Raw genomic sequence first — 27903 nt, 5'->3', positions numbered from 1 at the left:
ATCTCTTAAACCCAGGCATTCTAAGTCACAGTGACCAAGCCAATCAGGTTGCCTACGAAGGGTGCAAACTGGTCCAAGTTAGAAATTGAGCAGGTTGAAGATCTTGTATCAAGTAGTAGTGGGATTCAACCTGTAATTAGTCACTGCACTGCCAACCTAGAGAGATCCAAACATACTTAATCATCATCATCATCATCACCATCATCACCATCATCTTCATTGTCATCATCATCATCATCATCATCATCACCTTTCTATACTTGTTTTAAAATTTTCTACTAGATAATAAATTCCTTTAGGGTGAGGACCATGTTTCACTTCTACTGGTATTCCCAAGATAGCTAACAGAGTAACTGTCACATATTAGGCACTTAATATCTCTTTTCTGGACTAATGTTGAATGAAGAGATGTGGTGTGTTTGAAAACAAGTACCTAGTTTATCATTCATTGAGGTTATGTAATAAAAGAGGTCCCAGGAATGTGCACAATTCTACTCAGTTTTGTTGTTAATCAATGGAAATTATCCTGCCAGCAAAGATACAAATGCTGAAACTCCACAAAGACTTTTAAGACACTGTGAATATGCTGATATGTTGTCCTGTGTAACTGTATGACAGATCAGTTCTGAGAGTAATTCTTTTGTCTTGCTTTTTTCTCTTTAAGACTTCAAACAACTTCGACCAGTGGGGACTAGTGAATAATCATGCCTATACGGTGACAGGAAGTGATGAGGTAAGAGATCCCTCTCTTCTCCTTTTGGTAGCTGAATTAGCCAAGGTTTGGGGTAGGGAAGCGATCCTCATAACTGCCATGGGTGACACTAGAGATAGGTTCAGTAAAGAGTTCCAGGGTTCAAGTCCCACCTCTGACTTGCTACTTTGGAGGAACTGAGAACTTACAGATCCTTAGAGGTATCTCAGAGAACAACTGCACGATACCTCTGAAGCCTGGGGGAGTATACCCTCCACTTGACAAAAGATTGAAAAGTCTAGTAATTGGCCAGTAAAAGCCTCAAAAGGGAAAGAAATAAGGCTATAGAAGGTTGCTTTCTTGGTGAAAAGGTATTTTCTTCCATCCTTTTGGATGAGGAAGATCAAAGCTCACAACCAGAGGAAGATCAAAATATACAACTAAAGGAAGACAGCAAGGTCAAGGCTCCTACATCCAAAGCCCCTAATAAAAATATGAAATGATCTCAAGCCAAGACTCAAAAAGGTTTGAAAATCAAGTAAGACAGGTGGAGGAAAAATTGGGAAGAGAAATGAGAGCAATGTAAGAAAATCATGAAAAATGAGTCAATACCTTGCTAAAGGAGACCCCCCAAAAATCCTGAAGAAAATAACACCTTTAAAAATAGACTAACCTAAATGGCAAAAGAGGTCCAAAAAGTCAATGAGGAGAAGAATGCCTTAAAAAGCAGAACTGGCCAAAAGGAAAAGGAGGTCCAAAAGCTCACTGAAGAAAATAGTTATTTAAAAATTAGAATGGAGCAGATGGAAGCTAATGACTTTATGAAAAATCACTTAATTATAAAACAAAACCAAAAGAAAGAAAAAATAGAAGATAATGTGAAATATCTCTTTGGAAAAACAATTGACCTGGAAAATAGATCCAGGAAAGATAATTTTTAAATTATTGGTCCACCAGAAAACCATGATCAAAAAAAGAACCCAGACATTATCTATCAATAAATTTTCAAGGAAAACTGCTCTGGTATTCTAGAACCAGAAGGTAAAATAGAAATGGAAAGAATTCACTGATCACCTCCTGAAAGAAACCCCAAAAAGGAAAACTCATAGGAATACTACAGCCAAGTTCTAGAGTTCCCAGGTCAAGAAGAAAATATTACAAGAAGCCAGAAAGAAACAACTCAAGTATTGTGGTAATACAATCAGGATAAAACAGGATTTAGTAGTTTCTACACTAAAGGATCGAAGGTCCTGGAATATGAAGTTCCAGAGGTCAAAGGAGGTAGAATTAAAACCAAGAATCACCTACCCAGCAAAACTGAGTATAATACTTCAGGGGAAAAAATGGAATTTCAATGAAATAGAGGGCTTCCAAATATTCTTGTTGAAAAGACCAGAGCTGAATAGAAAATTTGACTTCCAAATATAAGAATTAAGAGACATGAAAAGGTAAACAGGAAAGAGAAGCCATAAAAAACATTAAAAAGTTGAACTGTTTGCATTCCTACATGAAAAGATGATATTTGTAACTCATGATACCTTTTTCAATATTAGGGTAGTTAGAGGGAATATACATACATACATGCACACATACACACACATACATATACACATATGTTGGTGTGTATGCGTATGTATGAGTATATTATATATGTGTTTGCATATGTGTAGGTATGTATATGTATGTGTGTATGTGTATGTGTGTGTACATAGACAGAGGGCACAAGGTGAGCTGAATGTGAAGAGAGAATACCTAAAAAGCAAAATTTACTGTTGAGTGGAATGTTCTAAGAGTAAGAGAAAGAGAGAGGTAGAATGTAGTGAATCATCTCACATAAAAGAGGCAAGAAATAGCTTTTACAAAGGAAGGGAAGAGAGGGGTTAATGAAAGTGAATAAGTGAGCCTTACTCTCATGGGATTTGGCTTAAGGAGGGAATAACATGCAACTGGGTATGGAAATCTATTTTACCCTGCTAGAAGGCAGGGGGGAAAGGGATAGGAGAGGGAATATAATAGAAGAGACAGCAAATTAGGGAGCAGGATAATCAGAAGCAAACACTTTTGTGGGGGGACAGGACAGGACAGAGGAAACTGTGGTTAGTCTTTCATGACATAACTGTTATGGAAGTGTTTTGCATGATTACATATGTATGACTTATACTGAATGAGTGTGGGTGGGGAGGGAGGAAGGGAGAAAATATGGAACCCAGAGCTTTAAAAATGAATATTGAAAATTGTTTTTGCATGCAACTGGGAAATAAGATGTGTAGGCAATGGGGTATAGAAATTTATTTTGCCCTACAGGAAAAATGGAAGGGAAGGTGATAGAAGGGAGGACAGACTAGAGGAAGGGGTGAATGGGGTGCATGCAGTCCTGGGGTGGGGGTGGGGAGATGGGGAGAAAATTTGGAATTCAAATTCTTGTGGAAGTGAATGTTGAAAACTGAAAAATAAATTATATATATTAAAAATATTTTTAAATTTTTTTTAAAAGTATGAATAGCAATCTGAAAAAAAGTGGGGTGAAATATTCCTTCCTAGGATATAGAAGTAGCCTAAAAAGTTAGGAAGTCCTACATAGACTCCCCAGCTCTTGTTTAGGAGCTGTCAGATGCTTGGAAGGCAGATATAAGAACACCCTCAACATAAGAAAAATAGTTATTTATGGATGACTCATTAAGTACTCAGAAAATCATAGATTAGTTAAATGTCAAGGTTGTAAATCTGAAAGATCTCATAGCATATTTTTAACTATAAAGAAAGTTTCTTAGATTTCAATCAAACAATTTATTAAGTGTCTACTATGTACCAAGCAGCTAGGTAGTGTAGTGAATAGAGTACTGGGTCTGGATTCAGGAAGGCTCATCTTTCTAAGTTCAAATCCAGCCTCAGATACTAGCTGTGTGACCTTGGGCAAGTCACTTAACCCTGTTTGCCTCAGTTCCTCATCTGTAGAATGAACTGGAGAAGTGGGAAACCACTCCAATATCTTTGCCAAGAAAACCCCAAATGGGGTCACAAGGAGTTGCACATAAATGAAACGACTGAACAATAACAACAACTATGTGCTAGGCACTGTGCTAAGTGCTGGAGATATAAAAAGAGGCAAAAGTTAGTTCTAGTCCCCAAGAAGCCTACAGTCTAATGTGGCTCTTTCTCATTACACCACATGACATCTCACTATGTTCTCTATCTCATAGTCCTACCTTTTCCAATGCATTAGACTACTAAAAGACATCTTCTTAGTCTTGAGAAATAGTTTCCTAATGCCCAGGGGCATTAAAATATTGCACAATGGAAAGGCTATAGAATCAGAGAGGTTCTAGGTTCAAATTCCATTTCTGGCACTTATTACCTCTGATACTTTGGGTAAGTTATTTCATCTCTTTGGACCTCAGTTCCTTCATCCGTAAAATGAGAGGATTGGATCAGTTGTCCTCTGAGGCCAGTTTTCTCTCTAAGTCTATGATCTTATGGAATTCATAAGATCCAGACATCTGAAGTTCATATGGACCTGGTGTCCAAAGTTCTATTCTAATAACCTCAGAAAAAAAGAAATTTCATTATTTTTATTTTGGCAAACTGATCCATAAGATGAGGAGAATATGGTACTGGAATTCCTGCCTCCCTCATTGGGGTATGAAATTTGATCAAGAAATGCTGAGTAAAGGAGAGCTATGACCATAAAGAGATATTTAGAGCAAATACTCCATTTAGGGATTCCTAGACCTGACCTGAGAGCCTTTGCCACAAATATTTTTATGCAACTTATAACCATTTACGGGATTATATAAAAGGTTTCTATATGGCCCTGGTGGCAGACATGCTAATACCATTATTAGGAAGTCCTGTGAAGGAATAATGTTTGCCCTTGGTTTATAGAGATGATAGTATTGATATGGTGTACTGGAAATAACACAGAATTTTGAGTCAAAGTTCCTGAACTCACCTTTCCTTGTGTACTTGATCAATTAACTTCCCCACTGTGGATCTCAATTCTATCCTCTGTAAAATTAGTGTTAGATGAGATGATCTCTGAGGACCCTTCCAGTTCTAAATCTATGATTCTCTGACCCACTATGAGTAGTTTCTCTATCTATGGCAATGAATCACTGTAAGCCATGTACAGTATATCACCTGGCCTATTTTTTGAGATGATCTAATCCTATCCTTTCATTTTATAGACAGAGAAACTAAAATTTGTAGAAGGTAGTTTTCTGTGAAGGAGGCATCTTGTGGTCAGAGAAAAGAGTGCACTTGCATGTTTCGGGATGCTACTCATGACCTGGATTCAATGATGTGACAAATGGCAGGTTCTAATTAACTGGGCTAACTAGGCATAGACTCTGGATACTAATACACACTCTCCCTGCCAAAAGAACATCACAGCAGGAAGCTTCACCAAAGTCCAACAACTTCCACCAGCCCCAAAACAAATCCCCCAGAAAAGCCAAGGTCTTAACTCTTGAATACATCTAAAAATTTGAAAAGGGGTCAATAAGTTCAAGGATTATGGTTGCTCACAAATGTTTTTGTAGTCTGTTCATTCTCCAGTCCTTCTTACCTTCCTCCAATACCTAGAAACACAAATAGAATGATAAATGAATTTGGCTTTCTTTCTTACTCACCACACATAGAAAATCATTCACTTAGAGCAAACAAGTGAGTAACTGGATGGCTCATTTCGCCTTGTTTTCAGAGTATTTCTGAATCATTGGTCTTTATTCCTCCCAGTGCCCATGCAATTCTTTATCAGTAAGTTTTTTTCTGAGGAAAGGGGGTTAAATATTTCACTAGGACACTATTTCTTTTTTCAAAAAGATAGAATTTTTTCAAAAATTAAACTATAATTTTTTTCAAGAATAATGTAAATTATAAACCTGAAAAAATTCAATAAATAAACAAAAATTTAAAAGAATATACATAAAATTATTAGCTCCAAGTTATTTATAATTTATTTTTAAGAATTGTATTAACTTTATATATACTTTTATGTTTCTGTTGCATGCATGTAATATATAACAGAAATGTAAAGGTATATGACATCAACACTAACTATAATAATTTCATTCAGAAGTTATCAATGTAAACTAATTGCTCCCAAGATATTAAAAGTGTCTCTGTCAGAAAACACTTGATAAATCAAATGAGATAATATTTATAAAGTGCTTAGCACAGTGCCTGACACGTAGCAGGCAATTAATAAATTCTTGTTCCCTTTGTCCCCCATCCCTTTACTTATCAAATAGAGGGAGATGGCTGCCAGACAGTTCTACATTACAGTATAACCTTGTTTACAAAGTCTTATGAAGAAGGATGATAGATGATTCTAAACAGTATTGTCTCATAATGCAAAGAGAATCAGTGGCAAGTATAACCACAAGGTCTAGGAATACTATCCCAGCTCCCACTCTCACTGGCAAGTCAGTCTGGTCCCTAGAGGAGGTGACTTATTTATTTATATATTGAGTGAACAGGGGTGTTTTCACCTGATAAAGGCATCAGGGCTAGAGTATGTTTGTTAGTCACTTTAATTGGGGCCAGAAGGTGAGAGGTGAGGCAGGTGATTGATTGACTCAATGACCCCTGTCCTTACATAAAGAAAGCTTGTCAAAAAATCAATATTAAGCTAGGTCATCCCAAAGGTATTCAGGAATGAAACTGAGAAGAGGATTACAAGCTAAAGAAAAAGGGAAAAAATTTGCAATACTTATTACAGCACATGTTTATCAATCGAACATGATGGAACATTGCACTTGGACCCTACCATCAGAGTCCCTGCAGTGTTTACAGAGGCAATAAAGGAAAAGTGATATGAGGACACAAGATTAGGGTTAGGGGCAACATAAGAAAGTGATTACCCCAGTCGCAGAGAGCCTCTCTATTGTTCCACTGACCAGAGATAGGAAAAGACAAGAAAAAAGTGGAACAATGGGTCTCTGACAGAGTACCGCTAATGATCCCCAAACAACAGGACAGGTTAGATCTCAGGCACTGGAAGTTAGGACCTGTCATACCAAGCAAAATAGCCTACTACTTTTACCTAGGCCAGTTAGAAACAAAATTATGAAACAAGCAAAGTTTTTCTCAAAAGACCTCCCAAATCTCTTTTCAGTTCTTTTGTCTGTCCTTTATATTCCACACTCCTCATCTGTAAAATAAGGAGGTTAGATTAGATGAGCTTATCAATTTGATCTAGCTATCATTCCTATAGTGCCATTCTCTAAGCAAAGAGAAATCATTTAATTAATTCACATATAGTTTTTAAATACCTAGCAGCATAATTACTTTTCCCAGGATATTTTTATCCTAAGTGATAATTCCTGGAATGAAAATATATTTTAACCCAACAGAATGGTGCTCTAATGGAGGAATTTCAAGTAATATGACAGGTAGATAGAGATATTTTGGGATAGGGGACCCTTTCTGATGCCTCATAAATGATAACATATGGGTGCCTACCTCACTTAAGCATAAAGGTCATCCTGTTTCTATCCTTTGTGCTGTATATAGTCCTTGACTTTGAGGGAATGCACATTTCTGAGGCAATCTCCCAATAGAAGCCCAAGCAAGCCAAATTCCATTGCCAAGTTTGGGAAATTTCTTCTCCAAAGAATATGGTAGTCCTGAGCTTCATAGTCTTTTCCTCTTCCCTCCCTTGAAAAACCCCTTGCCTACTTCAGTTACGTCATTTGCTATCAAACAAGTACAGACAATTTTAGCATAAAATGAGGATATCCCCTGGTAAAATCTATATACAAATTCAGTGAATTATAGGTACACAGACCCATGTGATTCAATTTGCTTGATTAAACTAAAAGTATGATTCCGCATTCCTCTGTTTCAACCAATTTTTTTGGAACTGGCACCCTCCTTACTCATACATTCATCCTCCACCTCAACTCCAAAGTAGAGTTATTTATTTCAACTCTCTTGGTCCTCATAGAGGTCCTTTTTATTTGAACTCTAGATGGAGTGTTCCCTCTAATATTCTGACTCAGTAGAATCTTTAGACTACACCCAAGTAAGTTCCTTGAATTTGCTATTCCTATGCTCTAAGTAGAATTTGTCTCTAGGTCTTCATGACTGTCCCTCTTATAATGGTCATTTTGCCCTATACTCAGGGCTTTTCTGAATCTTCCAAGCTCCCCAGTAAGGATTGCTTCTTCTTGGGTCTCCTCAGGTTTTTCTCATCATTCTTTTTTTCCTTTGAATGATTTCTTCCACTCCACCTCCACCCTACTCCCCAGCAGTGCTGCCCTGTGTCTCCAATCTCCCTAGTGTGGGATCATCCCTCTTTCCCTCCAGTGAGTCACCTCTCCCAATGATCCTCAGTGGATCACTGTCTTTCCTTGTATAGCATATCAGGGAAATATACAATATACAATAGAGTGATTATGCTTTAATTCATCTAACTTCTCAATAATAAAAAAGATATATAGAGAGGTTGTATATGTAGCCAACACTCCACCCTGGAGCTCATTTTCTTGACTGGCATTCACACTGGCAGGTCAGGCCCCCAGAGAGGGATAATTTCTCCTGTCTGGGTTCTAGCAATAAACCTGAGGATATAGAAGATTTTCTGATACTGTTGTTGAGAAGTCTCTACCAATATGCCTCCCAATAACTTTTGAAAGCAACTAAGATTGGGAGAACCAAGATGGTGAAGTAAAGGCAGGGACTTGCCTGTGCTCTCCCTGTAAACCCTCCAAATAACATCTAAAAATGGCTCTAAACAAACTCCAGAGCAGCAGAACCCATAAAGACATGGAGTGAAACAAATTTCCAGCCCAAGACAACTTGGAAGGTCAGTAGGAAAGGTCTACTGCACCAGGATGAGAAAAGAGCATGGTCCAACACAGGGTGTGCCAGCCCAGTTCTGACCCCAGCAAACACAGAGAAGGCCTCAGGGTGACTGCATCAACAGTAGCAGTGGCAGCAGCTGTATCAGAAGCTCTCAGCCCGCAGACAATCCAGGTTGAAGTCCTGGGTGACAGTCCCAGGGAGAGGAGGAGCACTTGCATAGCAGAGCTTGCAGTCACAGTGGAAGGGAGAACCCTCCTCACAGTTCCAAGGCAGAAGAGGGTGCTTGTGGTTGCTCACAGACTAGATCAGGAGAGTGGTAAACACCTCTCCTTAGATCATTAGCACCTTAGAAGAACTGAAAACTTACAGGTCCTTAGAAGTATTTCTGAAAACAGCTGCACAAAACCCCGAATGCTTGGGATAGTGTGCCCTCCATACTGGAAGCAGGCCTCTGCTTTAACAAATAGTTAAAAGACAAGTAATAGGGTAGAGAAATGAGCAAACAACAGGAAAAAAAACTCTTGACTACTGAAAGTTATTATGGTAACGAGGAAAATCAAAACACACACCCAGAAAATGAAGTCAAAGCTCCTATATCCACAGACTCGATGATAAGCATTAATTGATCTCAGGCCATGGTAGAGCTGGGAAAAAAATTTTTTTTTTGAAAATCAAGTAAAAGAGGTAAAAGAATAATTGGGAAGAGAAATGAGAGTAATAAATACAAATCATGAAAAATGAATCAACAGCTTGGTAAAGGAGACACACACACGAAAGATATACTGAAGAAAATAACACCTTAAAAAGCACACTAGGCCAAATGACAAAAGAGGTCCGGAAAGTCAAAGAGGAGAAGAATGCCTTAAAAGGCAGAATTGGCCAAATGGAAAATGAGGTTCAAAGGCTCACTGAAGAACATAATTTCTTAAAAATTAGAATGGAGCAAGTGGAAAGCTAATGACTTTGTGAGAAATCAAGAAACAATAAAACAAAACCAAAACAATGAAAAAATTCAAGACAATGTGAAATATCTCATTGGAAAAACAGCTAACCTGGAAAATAATTCTAGGAGAGATAATTTTAAAACTATCAGATTATCTGAAAGCTATGATAAAAAAAAAAGAACCTAGACATCATCTTTCAAGAAATTATCAAGGAAAACTGCCTTGATAGAGGGTAAAATAGAAATGGAAAGAATCCACCAATCACCTCCTGAAAGAAATTCCAAAATGAAAACTGGTAAGAATATTATAGTCAAATTCTAGAATTCCTGAATCAAGGAGAAAATGTTGCAAACAGCCAGAAAGAAGAAAGTCAAGTGTTGTGGAGCCACAGTCAGAATGACACAAGATTTATCAGCTTCTACATTAAGGCATCAGAGATCTTGTAATATGATATTCCAGAGGTCAAAGGAGCTAGAGTTACAACCAAGAATCACCTAACCAGCAAAACTGAGTACAATCCTTCAGGGGAAAAAATGGACATTCAATGAAATATAGGACTTTCAAGCATTCTTGATGAAAAGACCAGAGCTGAATAGAAAATTTGACTTTCAAATACAAGACTCAAGAGAAACATAAGAAGGTAAACAAAAAAGGGAAATCATAACAAGTATAAATAAGCTTATAATAAGATATAATACAATGAGAAATAAGTTTAAACTGTTTAGATTCCTATATGGGAAGATGATATTTGTAACTCATAAGACCTTTCTTATTATTAGTATAGTTAGAAGTACATATAGACAGAAGACACCAATGTGAGCTGAATATAAAAGGATGATATCAAAAAAAATAAGGGATAAGAGAGGAATGTACTAGGAGGAGGAGAAAAAAAGAGGTAGAATGAGGCAAATTATTTCAAATAAAAAAGACAAGAAAAAACTTTTACCATGGAGGTGAAGAAGGGAAAGTGGGGGAGAGAGAGGGAACCTTACTCTCATCAAAATTGGTTCAAAGAGGAAATAACATACACACTCAATTGGGTAAAGAAATCTATCTTACCCTACAGGAAAGTGGAAGGGGAAGGGGATAAGAGAATAGGAAGGGGATGATCAGAAGCAAAAAACTTTTGAGGAGGAACAAAGTGAAAGGAGAGAGAGAATAAAATAAACAGAGGGGAAGTGCGATAGGATGGAGGGAAATAAAGTTAGTAATAATAATTATGAAAATAATTGAAGCAAGTTTATCTGATAAAGGTCTCATTTCTTAAACATGCAGAGAGCTGAGTCAAATTCATAAAAAATAAGAGCTATTCCTCAACTGATAAATGATCAAAAGATATGATCAGTTTTCAGGTGATATATCCATAGACATATGAAAAAAATACTCTAACTCACCATTAATTGGAGCAATGCAAATTAAACAATTCTGAGGTACTTCCTCATACCAATTAGACTGGCTAATAGGACAGAAGAGGCAAATGACAAGTGCTGAAGGGAATGTGGGAAAAATGAGACATTAATGCACTATGGGTGGAGTTGTGAACTGATACAACTACTCTGTACAGATACTTTGAACTATATCCAAAAGATAAAACCATGCATACCCTTTGACTTAACAATACCGCTGCTAGGTATGCATCCCAAAAGAGATTTAAAAAAAACAAAAAGGAAAAGGACCTATATGTACAAAAATATTTATAGCACCTCTTTTCTGGTGACAAAGTATTGGAAATTGAGGGGATGCCCATAAACTGGGAAATAGCTGAACAAGTTGTGGAATGTGATAATAATTGAATACTATTACACTATAAGAAATTATAAGCATGATGCTCCCAGAAAAACCTGGAAAGACTTGCATGGGCTGATGCAAAGTGAAATGTACAGAGTAACAGCAATGTTGTAAGGTGATCAGCTGAATGACTTAGCAATTCTCAGCAATACAATGATCCAAGACAGCTCTGAAGAACTTATGATGAAAAATGCTATCCGTCCTCAGAAGAAGAAATGATGGTATCTGAATACAGATTGAAGCACATTTTTAAAAAAATTTCTTCATTTTTCTTGAGGATTTTTTAGTCTATGTTTTCCTTCATACATGACTACTATGGATATATTTTGCATAACTACACATGTATATCCTGTATTAATTTGGGGAAAAGCAAGGAAGAGAATTTGGAACTCAGGTTTTATAAACTAGTATTAAAAAAATGTTTTTACATGTAACTGGGGGAAAATAATTTTTTTTTCTAGAAAAAGCAGCTAAGATCTCCTAAATACCAATTGACATCAACTAGTTTTGACAAAAAATATTTCTTGTGAAAGAATAACAAGGATAGAAATACAGCCACACCCTTCCAAACTAAAGGCACACTTTCTCCTCTTTGCTTGGACCTTGGGGAGGCTATATTCAAAACTTCAAGTGGTTGCAACCATACATTGCAATGCATCTGGCTCAGCAGCTCTTTTTTCCCTTCAAGGGGTCCTCACCAAGTTCACTTCTTCATTGTGATGAAGAATATCCAAGCAATTCCCTCTTCTCCCAGCTTATCTTCTGATTCTTTGGACTTACCACCTTTCCTCAGCTGCCTTCTCACTTTAGATGATCTCTCTCTCCCCCTTCATACTCCTCCTCCCATTGGTGAGGTCCTCTTGGAAATGCCCAGCCCAACCATTCCTGAGTCCTCTCCCAGCTCCATTCTTGACTCTCTGGACTTTGCCCCTTTGCCCCCATGTGGCTATCTTCTCTATCTACCCCTCGCACTTTTCAGTTGCCTTTTATGTGATGTTTTCTCCTATTAGAATGTAAGTTTCTTAAGGGTATGAACTATCTTCCCTTTTGCTTTTGTTTGTATTCCTAGTGTGTGCAGTGCCTGGCACACAGTAAATGCTTAATAAATGCTTTGACTTGTTGATATCTCAGTGTGGCATGGCCAATGGATAGTTTGCTCCCTTGCTCATCTGGGTTGGCTTATTACTGGATTGGGTCCAGTAGGTGGCTCTCCAGGGCTGCTGCTCATTCTCTTCACTGGACTCAACTACAGGTCCCACTTGTGGCAGTTTGGTGGCATAATGGACAAAATACCAGGCCTGGAATCAGGAAGGCTCATCTTCCTGAGTTCAAATCTGGCCTCAGACACTAGCTATGTGGCCCTGGGCAAGTCACTTAACCCTCTTATTTCAGTTTCCTTATCTATAAAGTGAACTGGAGAAGGAAATGGCAGACCACTCCAATATCTTTGCAAGAAAATCGCAAAATAGAGTCATGAGGAGTCCTGAATCAACTCAACAACACAACTCCCATTGATTCTGAGAGTTGATAGTTGGTTGAACCTTAAGTGGCTTTGATGGACCTCTCAATCTCACTGTGTACCTGAGCATTCGCATATCAGGATACTCATTCACCTAAAATCATGAAAAAAGAACACCAGAAGTGCAGGTATCATGTGTCCCCACACCCATAGTGGTTGGCTGGGGAGACAAGACAACCAAAACTGCTGTCTTTCTCTTCACATGGAGATTTAGGGCAATTTTTCCTCCTCAAAAGCCATCAGAGAAGAAAAGAGGAGATGATTTACTAAAACCTTTCATATGCATACTCAGTTCCAGTTCAGTAGCCAGTTCAAAGAGTTTTCATCACCACAAAGTAAGCTTACCAGAAATAAAGAATAACTTTTGATCTGAAGTGGGTAAAAGAGCACATCCATTATTCATTTCCCAGAAGCATACTCACCAACCCTCAATATGGGTTGGAACTAGGGAAGACAATAGTAATGAGACTGGTCATTTATATATTATATTAGACAACCAGGACAACACCAACTCCACTGGACTACCATCCCAAAGACTAACTTAGAACTCAAAAGAACCAGTGTCTCCCTATTATTTAATTTATTAAAAATGAGTAATTGGGGAATATGGTCCTGATGGAGTGGAGAAGATGGCTCAGGCTCCTTCACTCCTGATCAATTAGTTAAAGTGAGAGCAGCAAGTATCTGTCTTGAAAGCAAGGAATCAAATAAGATAGAGCATCATAAATGTTGTGTTAGAAGTGATCTTTCAGGTCATCTAGCCCAGCTGAGGAACCAGGTCTTCAAGTTAAACATCTGTTTGAATGTAAGCTCCCTGAGAGTTTAATTCTTTGTGGCTGTATTACCTGGTGCATGTAACACTGCCTGGACTAACTGCTTGTTAGTTGATTGATTTCTATTGTACTACACCATCCTTGCATCTCTTAGAGATCCCCATCCCTAGAATTCTCCAAGAAAAGGCTGGATGAGTACATGTCAGATGAACTAGAGAAAATATTGCTATCCAAATATTCACATGTGAGTTGTACTGACTGACTTCTGAGAGCCTTTCTAACTGAGATTCTGTGATCCTGGTCAGAGTGAACATTCTAACTTCTAAAATCAGGAGTTGGGCTGAGGAGAGATCTGGGAATACTGGTCCTTGATTCTGGGCTCCAGGAGGTCTTTTGCTTCTCCTCTCACCCTTCACCAAAGTGATTCAAATGCAGAAAATGGAACCCAATATATAACTGGCTCAGAAAGGAGGAGAATTTGTGAAGTTCAGTTTGCAGACTCTGACCGAATCGCTTAGGGGATGCTATGACTTCTTAAAGTTCTAGTCTATTAGAGTCTAGCTGCAATCCAATGTTATTAAATTTCTACATTCTCCAGGTCCATAAGACCAATTGGACTGACTAGACCAATTGTACTGAATCAGGAAGCTGATACCTACCAAGGGAGAGCTCCCTGAAAATTCAGTTGAACAGAGAAAAGAGATGGAGAGCACAATTTTTCTTCTTCCTCATTTCAGCACAACACAGCAGAGAAATATTGATTCCTCCACCTTGCTTCATTAAATAGAAAAGGATTTGACTGTAGCCAAATGAAGTCAGAAGTTAATTTAATCCTTGGAGGTATATTCCCCATCTTTCTGGTAATGATTCCTCTTTTAATCCTTTGTTCTTTTCTCATAGGTCATTTTGGACAGTGGCCGGGAAGAACTCATCCGACTGTGGAACCCTTGGGGCTATCGAGAATGGACAAAACGTTGGAGTGATAAGTATGAAATTAAAAAAAAATAAATATCATTGCATCTTCCATTGGGGGTACAACCATGGCGTTTCAGGGATCTTTTCCTTCTAAAAGTCAGGACATTTCTCTCTGTCCAAAGATTACTCATTCAAATTTTCTCACCAGGTCACAACTGTCACAGCTTCCCTCTTGTTATAGCTTTATGTATGAGAGTGTGAATGTGTTTCTTACATATGCTCTCCCAGGCCTTCTCTCTTCCTCTTATCTTTTATTTACTCTCCTGTCTGTTTTCTCTCTTTCCTCTATTTTCAGTATTTTCTCTCTTCTCTCTTCTCTCTCTCTCTCTCTCTTTCTCTATCTGTCTCATTGACATTTCCCATAGGAAAGGAAATAATAAGCTCCATCCTCTAAAGGAAAAATATAAGAATTCCACAGGAAGTATTATCCATCTAGAAAAAGGTATGGTGCCTCAGAGGTCCCTGCACACAGAGATCAATAGAATTTATGACCCCCAAAAAACTGTGTAGTCAGTCCAATCCTGCCCTTCTGAATTTAGTTAATCTGCTCTTGGGCTGTATTAAGAAATAAAGAGTTTCTAGAATCATTTACATTCCTGCTGCACTCCACCCTGATCAGGCATGAACATCATGTTCAATTCTAAGGACTGCATTTTAAGTAAAGACTTTGATAAGGTAGAAAGTATCCAGAGAAGAGTGAAGGATGGCCAAGGTTCTTGAGTTCATGCACTATGAACATCCGGAATATTGGGCACATTACCTAACCTCTCTGGACCTCAGTTTCTTTATCCTTAAAATACGTGGGCTGAATTATCCCTAAAGTCCATTGCTTATCCCAGAGAAAACTGAGGATAAAGAGAGGAAAAGAGACATGATAGCTATCTTAAAATATTTTAAGGGCTATCAAAAGGAAGAACAAATAGTCCACTACCATGGGTGGGAAGTTTTAAAGAAACAAATTTAAGCTTGACGGTGGGTAGGAGGGAAGCCTTACTAAATTTTAGAGCTATTGAAAAGTAGAATTAGGTTCCTTGGGAGATGGTACTTTCCTCCTCCTTGGAGGTCTTCAAGCAAAAGCTTGATGGTCCCTTGGCTATGTTGTAGGAGGGCTCTTTTCCAGGTATAGGTTGGACTCGATAGCTTCTACAATTCCTTTTGACTTTAAAATTTATGATTCTATAACTGGGTTGGCATAATATCCATTGGGCTTCTTTTTCCTAAGCTAACAAGTTTTCCTGAGTCAGTCTCATCCCAATCTCCCATTTAAATTGGTCTCCTTTCACCAGCTGTCTAGTGTCAAAACCTCTTGGGAAAGTGTTTCCTCACAGGTCCTCCCTGTAACTCTACTGAACCTAAGGAGACAGTAGTTGTGGAGTATATATGATGAGGTCAGTATATGTATGATATGTTCTGAGGATGCAAAGATGAATAGCATGATACTTGTCATCAAAAAGTTTATACTTTAGGAGGTGACTGCAATATCATTTAAGTTATGAAAGTGTAAAGTACATGCAGCCTGCTATGGTAGTTCTAAGAAGTTACTGCATCATAAAACCTTAAGACCCAGAAGCAGCCATCTACCTCAATAGATGAACATTCTCTATAACCTCCTGACAAGTGATCTCCAAGGCTTTACTCAACTACCATCAGTTTCAAAGAGTCCTCTATCCTATGAGGTTTTCCATCCTATTTTCCTGCAACTCTGTTTTAAAAAAGCTTTTTTCTTGTGTAAAATGATAAATGGTGAGTCCCCACATGTGTATGAACTCCACATGTGGTTAAGGGGTTGTTATGTGACTGGAGGGGAGAGAGAATAAACATCTCTAGTCTCTTTTCCCCCAATCCTTCTCCAAGTGAGACTTTCATTCCTGCCAGAAAGGGAACCAGGAGATTGAGGTTGAATGTCACTTTGCTCTCCTCAGAGAGAGGGGATGCTAGGCTAGAAATATATCTCTCTGTTCCCTGAAATGATCAGGTTCCAACTAATTTCTAACTGCTTTATTATTTTTAGGGGAAAAGAGGACTCCAAGCTCTGTATCCCAAGGCTTGACCCCTTTCCCACCCAATACCAGTTCCACAATGAACATACATGGAGAATAATAAAGAAACCAATTTATCCAAATGAGTGCAGAGCAAAAATCAGAGGTCTACATAGGAGAATATATACTAGAAAATCCAGAGTGAAGGAGCTCTCCCCAATGGAGTGAAATAACAGCTCAATCAAGAGAGAGAGTATTGGATCTCACCCAAGGGGAAACTCTCTAAAGCCTCTGGAGCAGCAAGCTGGGAGTGGGGACATGAGGGAGACTACCAGCTCCTCTCATGCCTCTTCCAAGCCTTTTCCTTCAGCAGCCTGCAGTGGGCTTGACCTCATCCATCTTCTTTCTCAAAACTGGAAGCTGACTTGATACTCAAAGAAAACTTGAAGTTTGACAAGTCCCAGAGGGTGGACTCTGAGAACTGAAGCCCTCCATCTCTCATCAACTCTGCCCCACCTCTCACATAGATCAGGACCTTCATCTCCACTGATGACGAGAGAGACCCATATATATATCTTGGTCTCATGTGTTTACCTCAATTCTCCCCCCAGTATAGCTTGGTTATCAGCTCCTCATCAGAGTCAATGGAAGCAAATATTTTTTGTAGTCAACACTATATCTAATTACAACCATACGATATCTTTCTCCATTAGAAAACTTTTAAATATGTATAATCAAAATTTTCTTTTTAAATTTTTTACAACCACCTTTAGTGATTAGTTTAAGAATTTTCCCTCTGTCCAAATATCTGATCCTTACATTTCCATAGGCATATTGGAATATGCAGTTCAGTGGTGCAATGGATAGAGAGGTGGGCCAGGGGTTAGAAAAACAGGGTTCAAATCCAGCCTCAGATAGTTACTAGCTATGTGACCTTGGACAAGTCACTTAAACTCTGTTTAATTCAATTTCCACAACTGTAAAATCAGGATAATGATAATATCTCTATCCCATGATTGCAGTGAGAATCTAATGAGATAATATTTATAAAGCATTTAGCATAGTGCCTGGCAAACAGCAGGTATTATTTCAATGCTAGGTTACTTGTTATTTTTGTTTCCCTCTAATTGTTAAAAACAATGTAATCTTTAACATGGTAGTCACTTATCCATTTGGACCTATTGCAGTTTTTGATATCAGATGATTGCCAAAGCGTATTTTCTGCCAAACTTCTCTCCAGTTTTTTTTCAGTTTTTATTGACTCTGAACCTATGAATAATGTCCTTGCTCTAATAATCTGTGTCTTTGAGAATATTCTTTGATTGCTTTGGGGTCTTGATTACCTAGTCTGTTCCTATTATCAGCTTTTCTGTTTTTTTAACCAGTGCCAAATTGTTTTGATGATTACTGCTTTAAAATATAATTTGAGACCTGGCAATACTAAATTATCTTTATTTCATTTTTTTCTCCTCAAGATCCTTATTCATTTATTCCTACAGATAAATGTTATTTTTCTATTTTATCTAGTTCTATAAAGTAAATTTGAGTGATACGACACTGTGTTTGTATGTTAATTTAGGTATTATTGTAGTTTTTTATTATACTGTCCTCTTTTAAAAATTTAAGAACTAAGTAGAGGAAAGAGGAGGAGTAAATAGATTCCGTAGCGTGGGGGGAGGTGGAATTCTCAGAAGGAATCATTTGCTTGACAGGCAGAGGAAGAAGGTTCTAGTGCCATCTCTGCCTTTACTCTGTGACTCTAATAGCAACAACGGTCCTAATAATCCTAATAACAGCTAATAACTAACAATCATGTAGTGCTTTAAGGTTTGCAAAGAGCTTTACCTATATTATCTCATTTTATCCTCACAACAGCCCCAGGAAGTGAGTGCTATAATTATCCCCATTTTACAGATGAGGAAATTCAGAGAGTGATTAAGTGATTTGCCCAGGGTCACACATCTCTGTCTGAGGCCAGATAGGAACTCAGGTCTATCTTCCTCCACATCCAGTGCCAACATATTCAGGCAAACCTCTACATTTCTCTGGTGTTCTATGTATTGTTGCCATGTGGCCACAGATCTAGAATGACCGTAGAGGTCATCACCTCCAACTCTCCTCACCCCACCCCACGTCTTACAGATTAGGCAACTGAGACTCAGGATGGCAAAGTGAGTTGCCGGATGTCACAAAGACAGTGAAAGAGCTGGAGTCTGGAAGCAGGTCCTCTGACTCCAAATCCTGGTCAAGGTCCCAAATGAGGAGGCTTTGAATGCCAGGCTAAGCCTTTTGGATTTTCTCCTCTAGGCAGTAGGAGATGCAGTGATGGCTTATATAATTTTTTTGGTGTGTGTGTTCAGATGAACATTTTGGGAACATTAATCTGGCAATGGTGTGTAGACCCTCTCTCTTGTTAGTGTCCATTAGAGCATCAGACTTCATAAGTTTTTGATAAGAAAAAGTGTCTTAGCAGGCTGGGTAGAAGGTGCAGGAGGCCCTAAGAGCTTTTAGCTTTCTGTTTGTGTTCAAGTACAATATCTCCTCTCAGTTGAGAGAGGTTCTAGGTACTCAAATCTCAGCCATTGTTGACATTGCCATTGTTGACATTGTTGCACCCACTTAGAGGTAAGCTTTTTTGAATCAATGCTTTATTGATTTATACTACATTTATTTTTTTTCTTACTTGTAGAAAATGAAATTATCACTTAATTATAAAATTTCTATTTTAAAATCAAGCATCTGACTATCTCAGCATGCCTCAGAAAATCAAGAGATGATCATTCCCCCAGGACAGAAATAACAGGGCTCCTCAGACTCAGCAGGTGGCCAGCACCAAAACCAGCCCTACCTTGAGAATGAACTTAATTATATCCTAGTGCGACATTTTGTACATTTTATTCAACTTTTAGTGGAAGACTCATTGGTCAGACTAAACCTGGGTAGAGAGAGCGTAACCTACAAGTCTGGAGGGTTTATTACCTCGCTATAGATCACTAGGGGGCCAGCATACACAGTTCTGAAGAAGGCGTGGAAAGCGCACAGCTAGGAAACTCGGTTGGCTCCCATCACTTCAGCTTTCTGAGTGACCAATAGGCAAATCACTTCCATGTGTCTATTTCACTGTCTGTAAAATGGGGTCAATGACCTAAAGTCCTATCTATTGTGAATATTTTAGTATTCTATGGTGAACCTCTGACTCCTCTGCTCCCTCATAGGTTTGAGGGGTCAATGTTATCAAGCATAGGGAGCATAGCAGAGAAAAAGGTAATCAAAAGGAGTATAGAATCACAGACCTTTGGGGTTAGAATGAACCTCTGTAGCCACATCATCAAATCTATACCTGAATGGGATTTCCCAATTCACTCCCTAATCCAATTACACACAGTTATTTTCTTTGAAAGGTATATTGATGCCTTGATGCCTTTTGTTTGATATGCTGCAGTTATTTTCCAATATCCATACCCTCCATTGTAATTATAATGCCTCCAGAGGAAGCGGCAAGAAGGAATGACCTTGACCTACATAGAGCTGGAATTTGGAGGATTCACTCATCTCTTGGGCAAAGGAATGCTGCATGGCTTTAGAACAGGGTCCAAGAGTTAAGCAAAAGAAAGAAAAAATTCTAAAATGGGAAGAGAGAGTAGGACCAGCATTGATGTATCTGATGGTAGCAGCAGGGACAACAGTTGAGAATTGTTTTGTAACAGCAGTATCCTTATTCTCAAAGCCTCAGAGAAATGTTAAAAGTAAAGGGTCATACGCAATTCAGTACCAACTATTTGCACCCAGAGAAAGAACTGATAAATAGAAGTATGTATGGATTAATTTTACATATATACATATGTGTATATATGTGTGTATATATATAATCTGTGTATATTATGTGTGTGATGTATATATGGATATATGTGTATATGTATATATGTGTATATGTATATATGTATGTGTGTGTGTGTGTGTGTATACACCTATTTGTGTCTAATGTCTAATGGGAACCATCTCTATGGTGGCAAGGGGAGGGGGAGGGAAGAAAAAAGATATAAAATAGCTTTGTTGTATATTTGCAGGGAATGTACATGGTAGACTTACAGGTTCATGCGCAATCATCTTTTTTATTGTGCTATAAGAAATGCTCATTTTGTTATGTGAATTAAAAAAAATAAGTTATATGAAAAAACTAAAGGGTCATGCCATGGGATATAAGATTACCTTTTATTGAGACCAAAGTGATAGAAGAAAAACATCACATTATTAAGGGGAATATGGAGGAGCTGACATTCTTCTCTCGTGCCTCCTGCCTCCTGTTTCAGCTGGGTACTAGCGGTATCTTGATCTGAGATCATTCATTCATTCTTTCTTCGGTGGTATACTAAGAAAATTAATTTCCTTGTGCTCATTGGTTTGCAGCAGGATTGTGTGCAAAACAGTTTTGGGAGAAGAACAGAGATGGTATTTGTAAAGTTCTTAGCATAGTGCCTGGCTTATAGTAGGTTCAATATTTTGTTGTTGTTCAGTCAGCTTTCTAGTCATGTCTAACTCTTTATGATCCCATTTGGTCACTTCTTGGCAAAGATACTAGAGTGGTTTGCCACTTCGTTCTCCAGTTCATTTTTACAGATGAGGAGCCTAAGGCAAATAGGGTTAAGTGACTTGCCCAGGGTCACACAGCTAATAAGTGTCTGTATCCAGATTTGAATTCAGAACTTGAATTCAAGACTTCCTGACTCCAGGTCTGATGCTCTATCAACTGTACCATGTAACTTCCTGCAGGCATAATATTACTGCTAGTTACTGTTGTTGTTATTGAATTTTCCTAGACCATGATTAGAATTCTAATCCCCAGATTATGATTAAACTCTTCCCTTCTGTCTCTCTGTTCTTCTCTCTCTCTCTCTCTCTCTCTCTCTCTCTCTCTCTCTCTCTCTCATCATGTCATTCAAATTTTTCATAACTGAACTCTCCAGGGTAAAACTAAAGTGACAAGTTACTGTGGATCTCCACTGATCTTTGGGAAACAGACATTTGAATTAACTGACAAAACAAGATTATGCTCATCCTACAATGGGTTACATTGAACAAAAAGTCCAAGTTTTTGTTAATTTTGCCCTTGGCAGTTTAGTTATAAGACATACAAATGGCTCATAATTATGTCTCAGGGTAGAAAGTGTCCTTAACAATAGACTCAGTGTTGGGATTCCAGCCTTGCCCTGAAAAAGTCATTAACACTTAAACAAAATTGACCAACAGAATGATTGCTTCTGATAATGCAGGAATCCTTTTGTTCCCATAGACCCCACCTCACTACTGAGAAGAATGGTTTTCATCATCTTTTTTCCAGAACTAAACCTGGGCATTGGAAGACATCTGAGTGAAACTGTCTTTCAGTGTGATTTTAGATATATTATCACGTTCATAATGAGCATAATTCTTCTGGTTTGGCTCATTCTATTCAGCATGAGTCCATGAAAATCCTCCCAGAAGTCTCTGAAATCATACTCCTCATTTCTTATGGTATTCCAGTATTGACTGCTAGAGCTTGTTTAGCTATTCTCTAATTAATCTATGCCCACTTTATTTCTGGATTTAATTTTTTCCCACCAATCACACACACACACACACACACACACACACACACACACACACACACACACATCCTCCTACAGCTCTATTGGTCTAGAATTTTTTTTTCTCTATTGATTTCCATAAAAAACACATGCAGTAGTAGGGTTGCTATGTCACAGGGTATGAACCATTTAATGACCTTTCCCTCATAACTTCAATGTGTCTTCTTGAATGGTTTGATCAATTCACAATGTTATTATTACAGTGAGTAAATCAAGGGGTTATTATTTTAGCTTTTTCAACTTAGATATGATTAATTGAATAATAATAGGAAATGAGAAAGGACCAAGAGTAAAACTCCTTGCTACAAAGATTCAGGTTGCATGCCCTATGTCAAATTTGGAATATGCCAAGACAATTCACCTCAAACAAAACAATTCACCTTTCTGTGGCTGGATTTTTCTCATCTATTAAACAAAAGTGATACTCCTTGTCCTATAAAATGCTGAGTAAAAATGAACAGCCAGCCAATGTGGTGTAATGAAAAGAACGTCGGTCTTGGAATCAGGAAGATCTGATCTGAATTCCACTTCTGACACCTGATAGCTATGTAATCCTAAAAAAGTCACCTACCCTCTCTGAGCCTCAGATCTTCCTCATCTATAAAATGGGGGTAATCACAGCCTATCTCTGAGAATTATTATGATCAAGTGAACCAAAGAACATAACATGCTTTGCAAACTTTAAAGTGCTATATGAATATTACCTATAATCATTAACTATTGCTTTTCTTGTCAAGATGACTCTTATAGGATTAACTTTATTCTCTTTCTCCCTCTTTCTCTCTCAGTTCCCCAGAATGGCAGAAGGTCCAAGAGTCAGAGAGGGCCAGGCTTTATAAGAAGAAAGAAGATGGAGAGTTTTGGTATTTTTCTCTTTTATTCAAATACTTTTTGAAAATTTAGCTTAAGCTGAAACCCTCTTCCTTCATTTCTAAGCTGAGGTGAAGGGTCAGTGATGATCTGTGCTAATTACATCTTTTGTGCCACCCACTGTGGGGTCTGGAAATTACATGGACTGTCAAGTTTCAGTATCTCTGAAGTTGGTTCCGAAGTAAACACACAGCCCAATTGGGCACATACCTAGTGTCCACAGTTAGCTTGGCATTCTGTTTATGACATTCAATGACAATCACTTAAAACTGCATGAAAGATAGTGTTCTGGACACTGAGGAATAGATGAAAAATGACATAGTCCCAGACCACAGTCTTAATATGTGCATTGGAATTATAAAATTTAATATATAATAAAGTTTCATTGCAGTCATCTTTTTATTGTACTGTGTTATGGAAATGCTTATTTTATCCCATAAGTTAAAAATAAAACACATTTTTAAAAAGAAATTATAAAGTTTAAAAATTATCATAACAAAAACTCATACAATATCAGGACCCCATCAGCCTAAGGAAATTACAGAAAAATTAACATTTCCTTACCAAATAGGAGGAAGAAAATTGATAGACATTATCAAAGTACAGGATAAACAGGCCAAAAACTTACAGAATTACTTTTGGAATAAACAGATAACACTTCATCAAGCAATAATAAAGGTTGATGAATGATCTACAGCATCGGTGTCAAATATAACCAAAAATAGTTTACCTCCTCTTGGAGTCTATGAAACTACCAAGATTCTAAAGCAGAATCAAAGGGCCCTCCATGGGCAGCATCCACATAAACACAACCAATATGGAGCTGACAAATTAAATTGGAACAAATGGCTGAACCAACAAAGAGTCATGGGGGGAGGTCAGGGAAGGGATATTAGCAAAAATAAAAGACTCTAGATACCAGTAATTTAGAACTGAAAATGACCTAATCCAACTCCCTCATTTTGTCAATAGGGAAACCTTAAGGTGTTGTACAAATACTAGCTTTTGCTATTCTACAGATAAAGAAACTGAGGCAGATAGAGATTAAATGATTTACCCAGGGTCATTCTGTCAGTAAGTGTCCCAGGAGGGATTTCAGTCCTGGCCTTCCTGATTTCAAGTCAGGTGCCTTATCTACTATCATGCATCAATTATATATTTTTTTTAAAAAAGCAACATTGCATTTTGCATAATTCTACTTATGAAAAAAGTTCTCCTTTTTACTTCTCCCTTGTATCTTCCACTAAGTGATTCAAGTCTTTCCTAGAATTACACAGAACAAATCCTACTTTCCCATGCCAGCCCTCAAATATTCAGGCATTTCTTTCTTTACTCAAAGACTTCTTCAGGGTTAAACATTCTTATTTCATACACCTTTTCCTCCTATAATCATATGATTTCAAGAGCTTCTCAGGGAGCTCCAATTGGACACTCTCCAATTTGTGGATATCTCTAGACTATTTTATTTTCAATCGTTAACAAATGATGACAGTTGTCGACTATTCTCTGTCTTGCTGAGTCTCCTGATGGCCCCCAGGGGTTCAGCTGCTCACACTGAGCCATAACACCTAGAAGTACACCCCTTTTTGGTGCACCTGAACCAAGAAGACTGCTTCCATCTGATTGCATTCTGCCAGGGCAAGGGGGTGGGGGCAAAGGGGGGAATCATAATAAGAACTGATGTTTATATAGCTCTTCAAGGTCTGCAGAGATATCTCATTTTATCTTCACAACCTTGTAAGACAGGGGCTATTATTATACTAGTTTCCAGATTAGAAGCCTGAATATGAAAGAATTTAATTGCCTAACATGTTCACAACAAACTTGTGAGGTCAGTGCTAATTATTAAGTGCATTTTACAGGACAGAAAACTGAGTTATCACTCAAGGTCAGTAAGTGTCCATCCCAGGATTTGAATATCTGCTCTTTCTGATTTTAAGTCTGTCATTCCATGACTTCTATATTCCCAACTGCCAGGTACATACTCACACCTAGGAGACAAATCAGCCTAAGAAAACAGTAGATCACCTATAGTGGCTATGGAAAATATCTACATTATGATATGGAAATCAGTACAGATATCCTGGGGTCCATTGTTATTTTCAAGTGGAAAATGACTTGCCCATGGTGACATAGCTAGCGTATCAGATATCGATCAAATACTTATTTTGCCATGTACATTTGTTTTTCACAGGATGTCCTTTCAAGATTTCCAAGAGTTATTTACCAGCGTGTTTATTTGTTATCAATATCCAATGGTAATGAACGATGGAGAACTGGACAACGGAACATGGTTCCAAATTCCATACGAAGTCCAAAAGATCCAAGGAAATATTATGCACGATAGTAGCTCTGGTAAGTATTTAACTAGACTGTGAATAAGGAGAGTTAGAGGCTACCTGTAAATTGAGTATTTATTTGACTTCAAGAAGAACAGCTAGAAATTAAATAAAAAGATCTGTACTGGCATGAAAAGTTTGGCAATAGCAATTGTGAACAACAAAAAGATGGCAGTTCTACGTAAATTTTATTCAGAGATGGTCTGCTTGGTTGATACTCTCTCTCAAAGTGAGTTGCCCCCTCTACTTTGGAGTCTGGACTCTTAAAATTTTATCTAATATTATAATAACTAGTACTTAGATATTGCCTGCCATGTGCCAGGCACTGCACTAAACACTTCATAAATATTATCATCGCAACAACCCTGAAGGTAAATGGTATTATCACCATGTTGCCATCAAGGAAACTGAGACAAACAGGTGAAATGACTTGTCCAAGGTCACATAGCTAATGTGCATGTGAGGCTAGATTTGAACTTGTCTCCTTAACTTTAAGCCCAGTGCTCTACCCACTATGCCACCTAGCTCTAGGAATCCTGTCATCTGAAAAGCCAAGGATCAGCCATCATAATATGACATTCATATAACTTATTGGAAGCTGATCGGTGAGCTAGAATGCCAGTCAGTTACACAAGAGAACAAAAGTTCCACCTATCTAAATCTGGAATGGCCATAGACAGCAACATGTGGGAAGGTTCTCCCAAGCATATTCTGTCCTGGTATTGCTTTGGCACCTCATTCCTAGGGTCTGAATAGTAACACAGGCTTCTAGATTCCTATTATAGGATGGCCAGCTTACAGGCAGAAGGCACTTCTGAGGCCACCTCGCCCAACCCCCTCTTTTTGCAGATTAGAAAATCAAGACCCAGAGAGGTTTGTGATTTGTCTGGGGTCACACAGGCAGCAAGTGACAGGGCTAGAATTTGGAGCAAGACTTCTGACCCAAATCCATCAACGTTCATGGTGTACCACATTGCCTCTCTGGTTAGTATATCACTTTCCTGCTGGAAACACATCTTTACCTTTACTCCCACTGTTCTTAGCACTTCTATTAGTATTCACTGAATTTATGCCCACTTCAATTTTCTGGTGATTACATTTGAGTAAAATGCAATGCCAGCCACAAGTACAACACCTATTTCCCATTGTCTCCATCAGGGGAATTTGCTGTTTCAGGTTCATTACTCACCAGATTCCGAATGTTTCCTGTCTATGTGCACATACACACATGCATGCGCAAACATACAGGAACACAGTAGAGAGAATGATTAATCTAATGTACTATATACTCCTTCCACAATGAGCTCATTGGTCCAGTGAGCAGGAGTTGGGGTAGGAAGGTCAAGGGCTGACCATATGTCCTCTTCTCTTTTGTCTAGGTGCTCTCGAGAATACGCTTCAGTACTTTTTCTCTGTGACGGAGCCCATGGAAGGTATCAACGTGGTAGTCTCCATCAACGTCCAGCCTAACCAGAATAGAAAGCTGGAGCTACTTTTTAAAGTATACAAGGTATAAATGGGGTTAGATCAGATTCATGGTTCCTATTTTCCAGGCATTTCACTGCCCTGTTGAGTAGTTACAAAAACAAATGTAGTTTAACAGGTCAGATCCTAGGCCTCTGATTTTTCCTTTCTGAGAGTTTTCTGAATCCCTGCACAAAGAATCCTAGAGGAATCATGGGAGAGACCTTAGAGATTATATAGAATGAAATGGAAAAGCATTCATTGTTTATACATATCTTACATTGTGCTAAGCACCAGGGATAGAAATAAGAAATAGAGTTAATCCTTGCTGTCAAAAAGCTCAAACTCTAATGAAAGAGATGAATTGTAGAGGAGGACTCATGCTCAGTTCATGGAAGATGGAAAGATCAGATAGTAATTAGGTTCTGGTTCTAATGAGGTTCTTTGAATACTAGATAGCAGACAACTCAGACAAAATGCAGAAAGCCCAGAGGACTGAATGAGTCCACAAACAGATGCCATGTGGGTGATCTCCCTCCAGAAAGGGTGCAGCTCAGGAATTCTGCCTCACTTTCCAGGAAGTCATATCCCTTACAACCTTGTGTTCATAAATAAGAAAACTGAAACCCAGGATAAAAAGAGCTATCATGTCATCCTTGAGTCCTCTTTCTTCCAGGATAAATATCCCCAGTCCAAAGGATTTGAAGATTCTAACTCTAAAGCTAGAACTTAGGAGTTACCTAGTCCATCCTCCCTTCACTCTTCTCATTTTACACATGTGAATACTGAGTTGCAGGAAAAAACAATGACTTATCTAAGGTCACAAAAAGTGAACCACAGTCCCAAGTTCCCTTCTTAGTACCATGCCTCACTTTCCAGTTAATGAATGTCCATCCTAAAATGCAGTGTCTGAAACTGAACATGATACTTTGAATGTGTTCTGATCACAAAAGGGTACTACAGAAACAAAGATATTGCTCATTGTTTCCTCGCAATGCCATAAAAGATTACTTCAACATTTTTTCCCACCTTGTCACGTTGTTGATATACATTGAATTTGTAATCTACCAAAATACCCATTTCTTTTTTACGTGGTTAGCTATGACTGCACGTTGTGCATGTGAAGGTGAC

At 38.2% G+C, this 27903-nt stretch overlaps 1 protein-coding gene across 1 annotated transcript in view; it reads left to right on the top strand.

Annotated features, from left to right (window-relative positions):
• Positions 1–27903, top strand: part of CAPN13 (calpain 13) — a 104293-nt gene that overhangs the window by 44042 nt on the left and 32348 nt on the right. Inside the window, exons 7-9 of the mRNA XM_072631158.1 lie at positions 22888–22962; positions 25164–25324; positions 26688–26818. Coding sequence (XP_072487259.1) covers positions 22888–22962; positions 25164–25324; positions 26688–26818 — 367 coding nt within the window. The remainder of the gene's footprint in view (positions 1–22887; positions 22963–25163; positions 25325–26687; positions 26819–27903) is intronic.

This window comes from Notamacropus eugenii, chromosome 1 (assembly GCF_028372415.1).
Source record: "Notamacropus eugenii isolate mMacEug1 chromosome 1, mMacEug1.pri_v2, whole genome shotgun sequence".
NCBI lineage: Eukaryota > Metazoa > Chordata > Mammalia > Diprotodontia > Macropodidae > Notamacropus > Notamacropus eugenii.
This window is presented reverse-complemented; position numbering and strand designations above follow the sequence as displayed.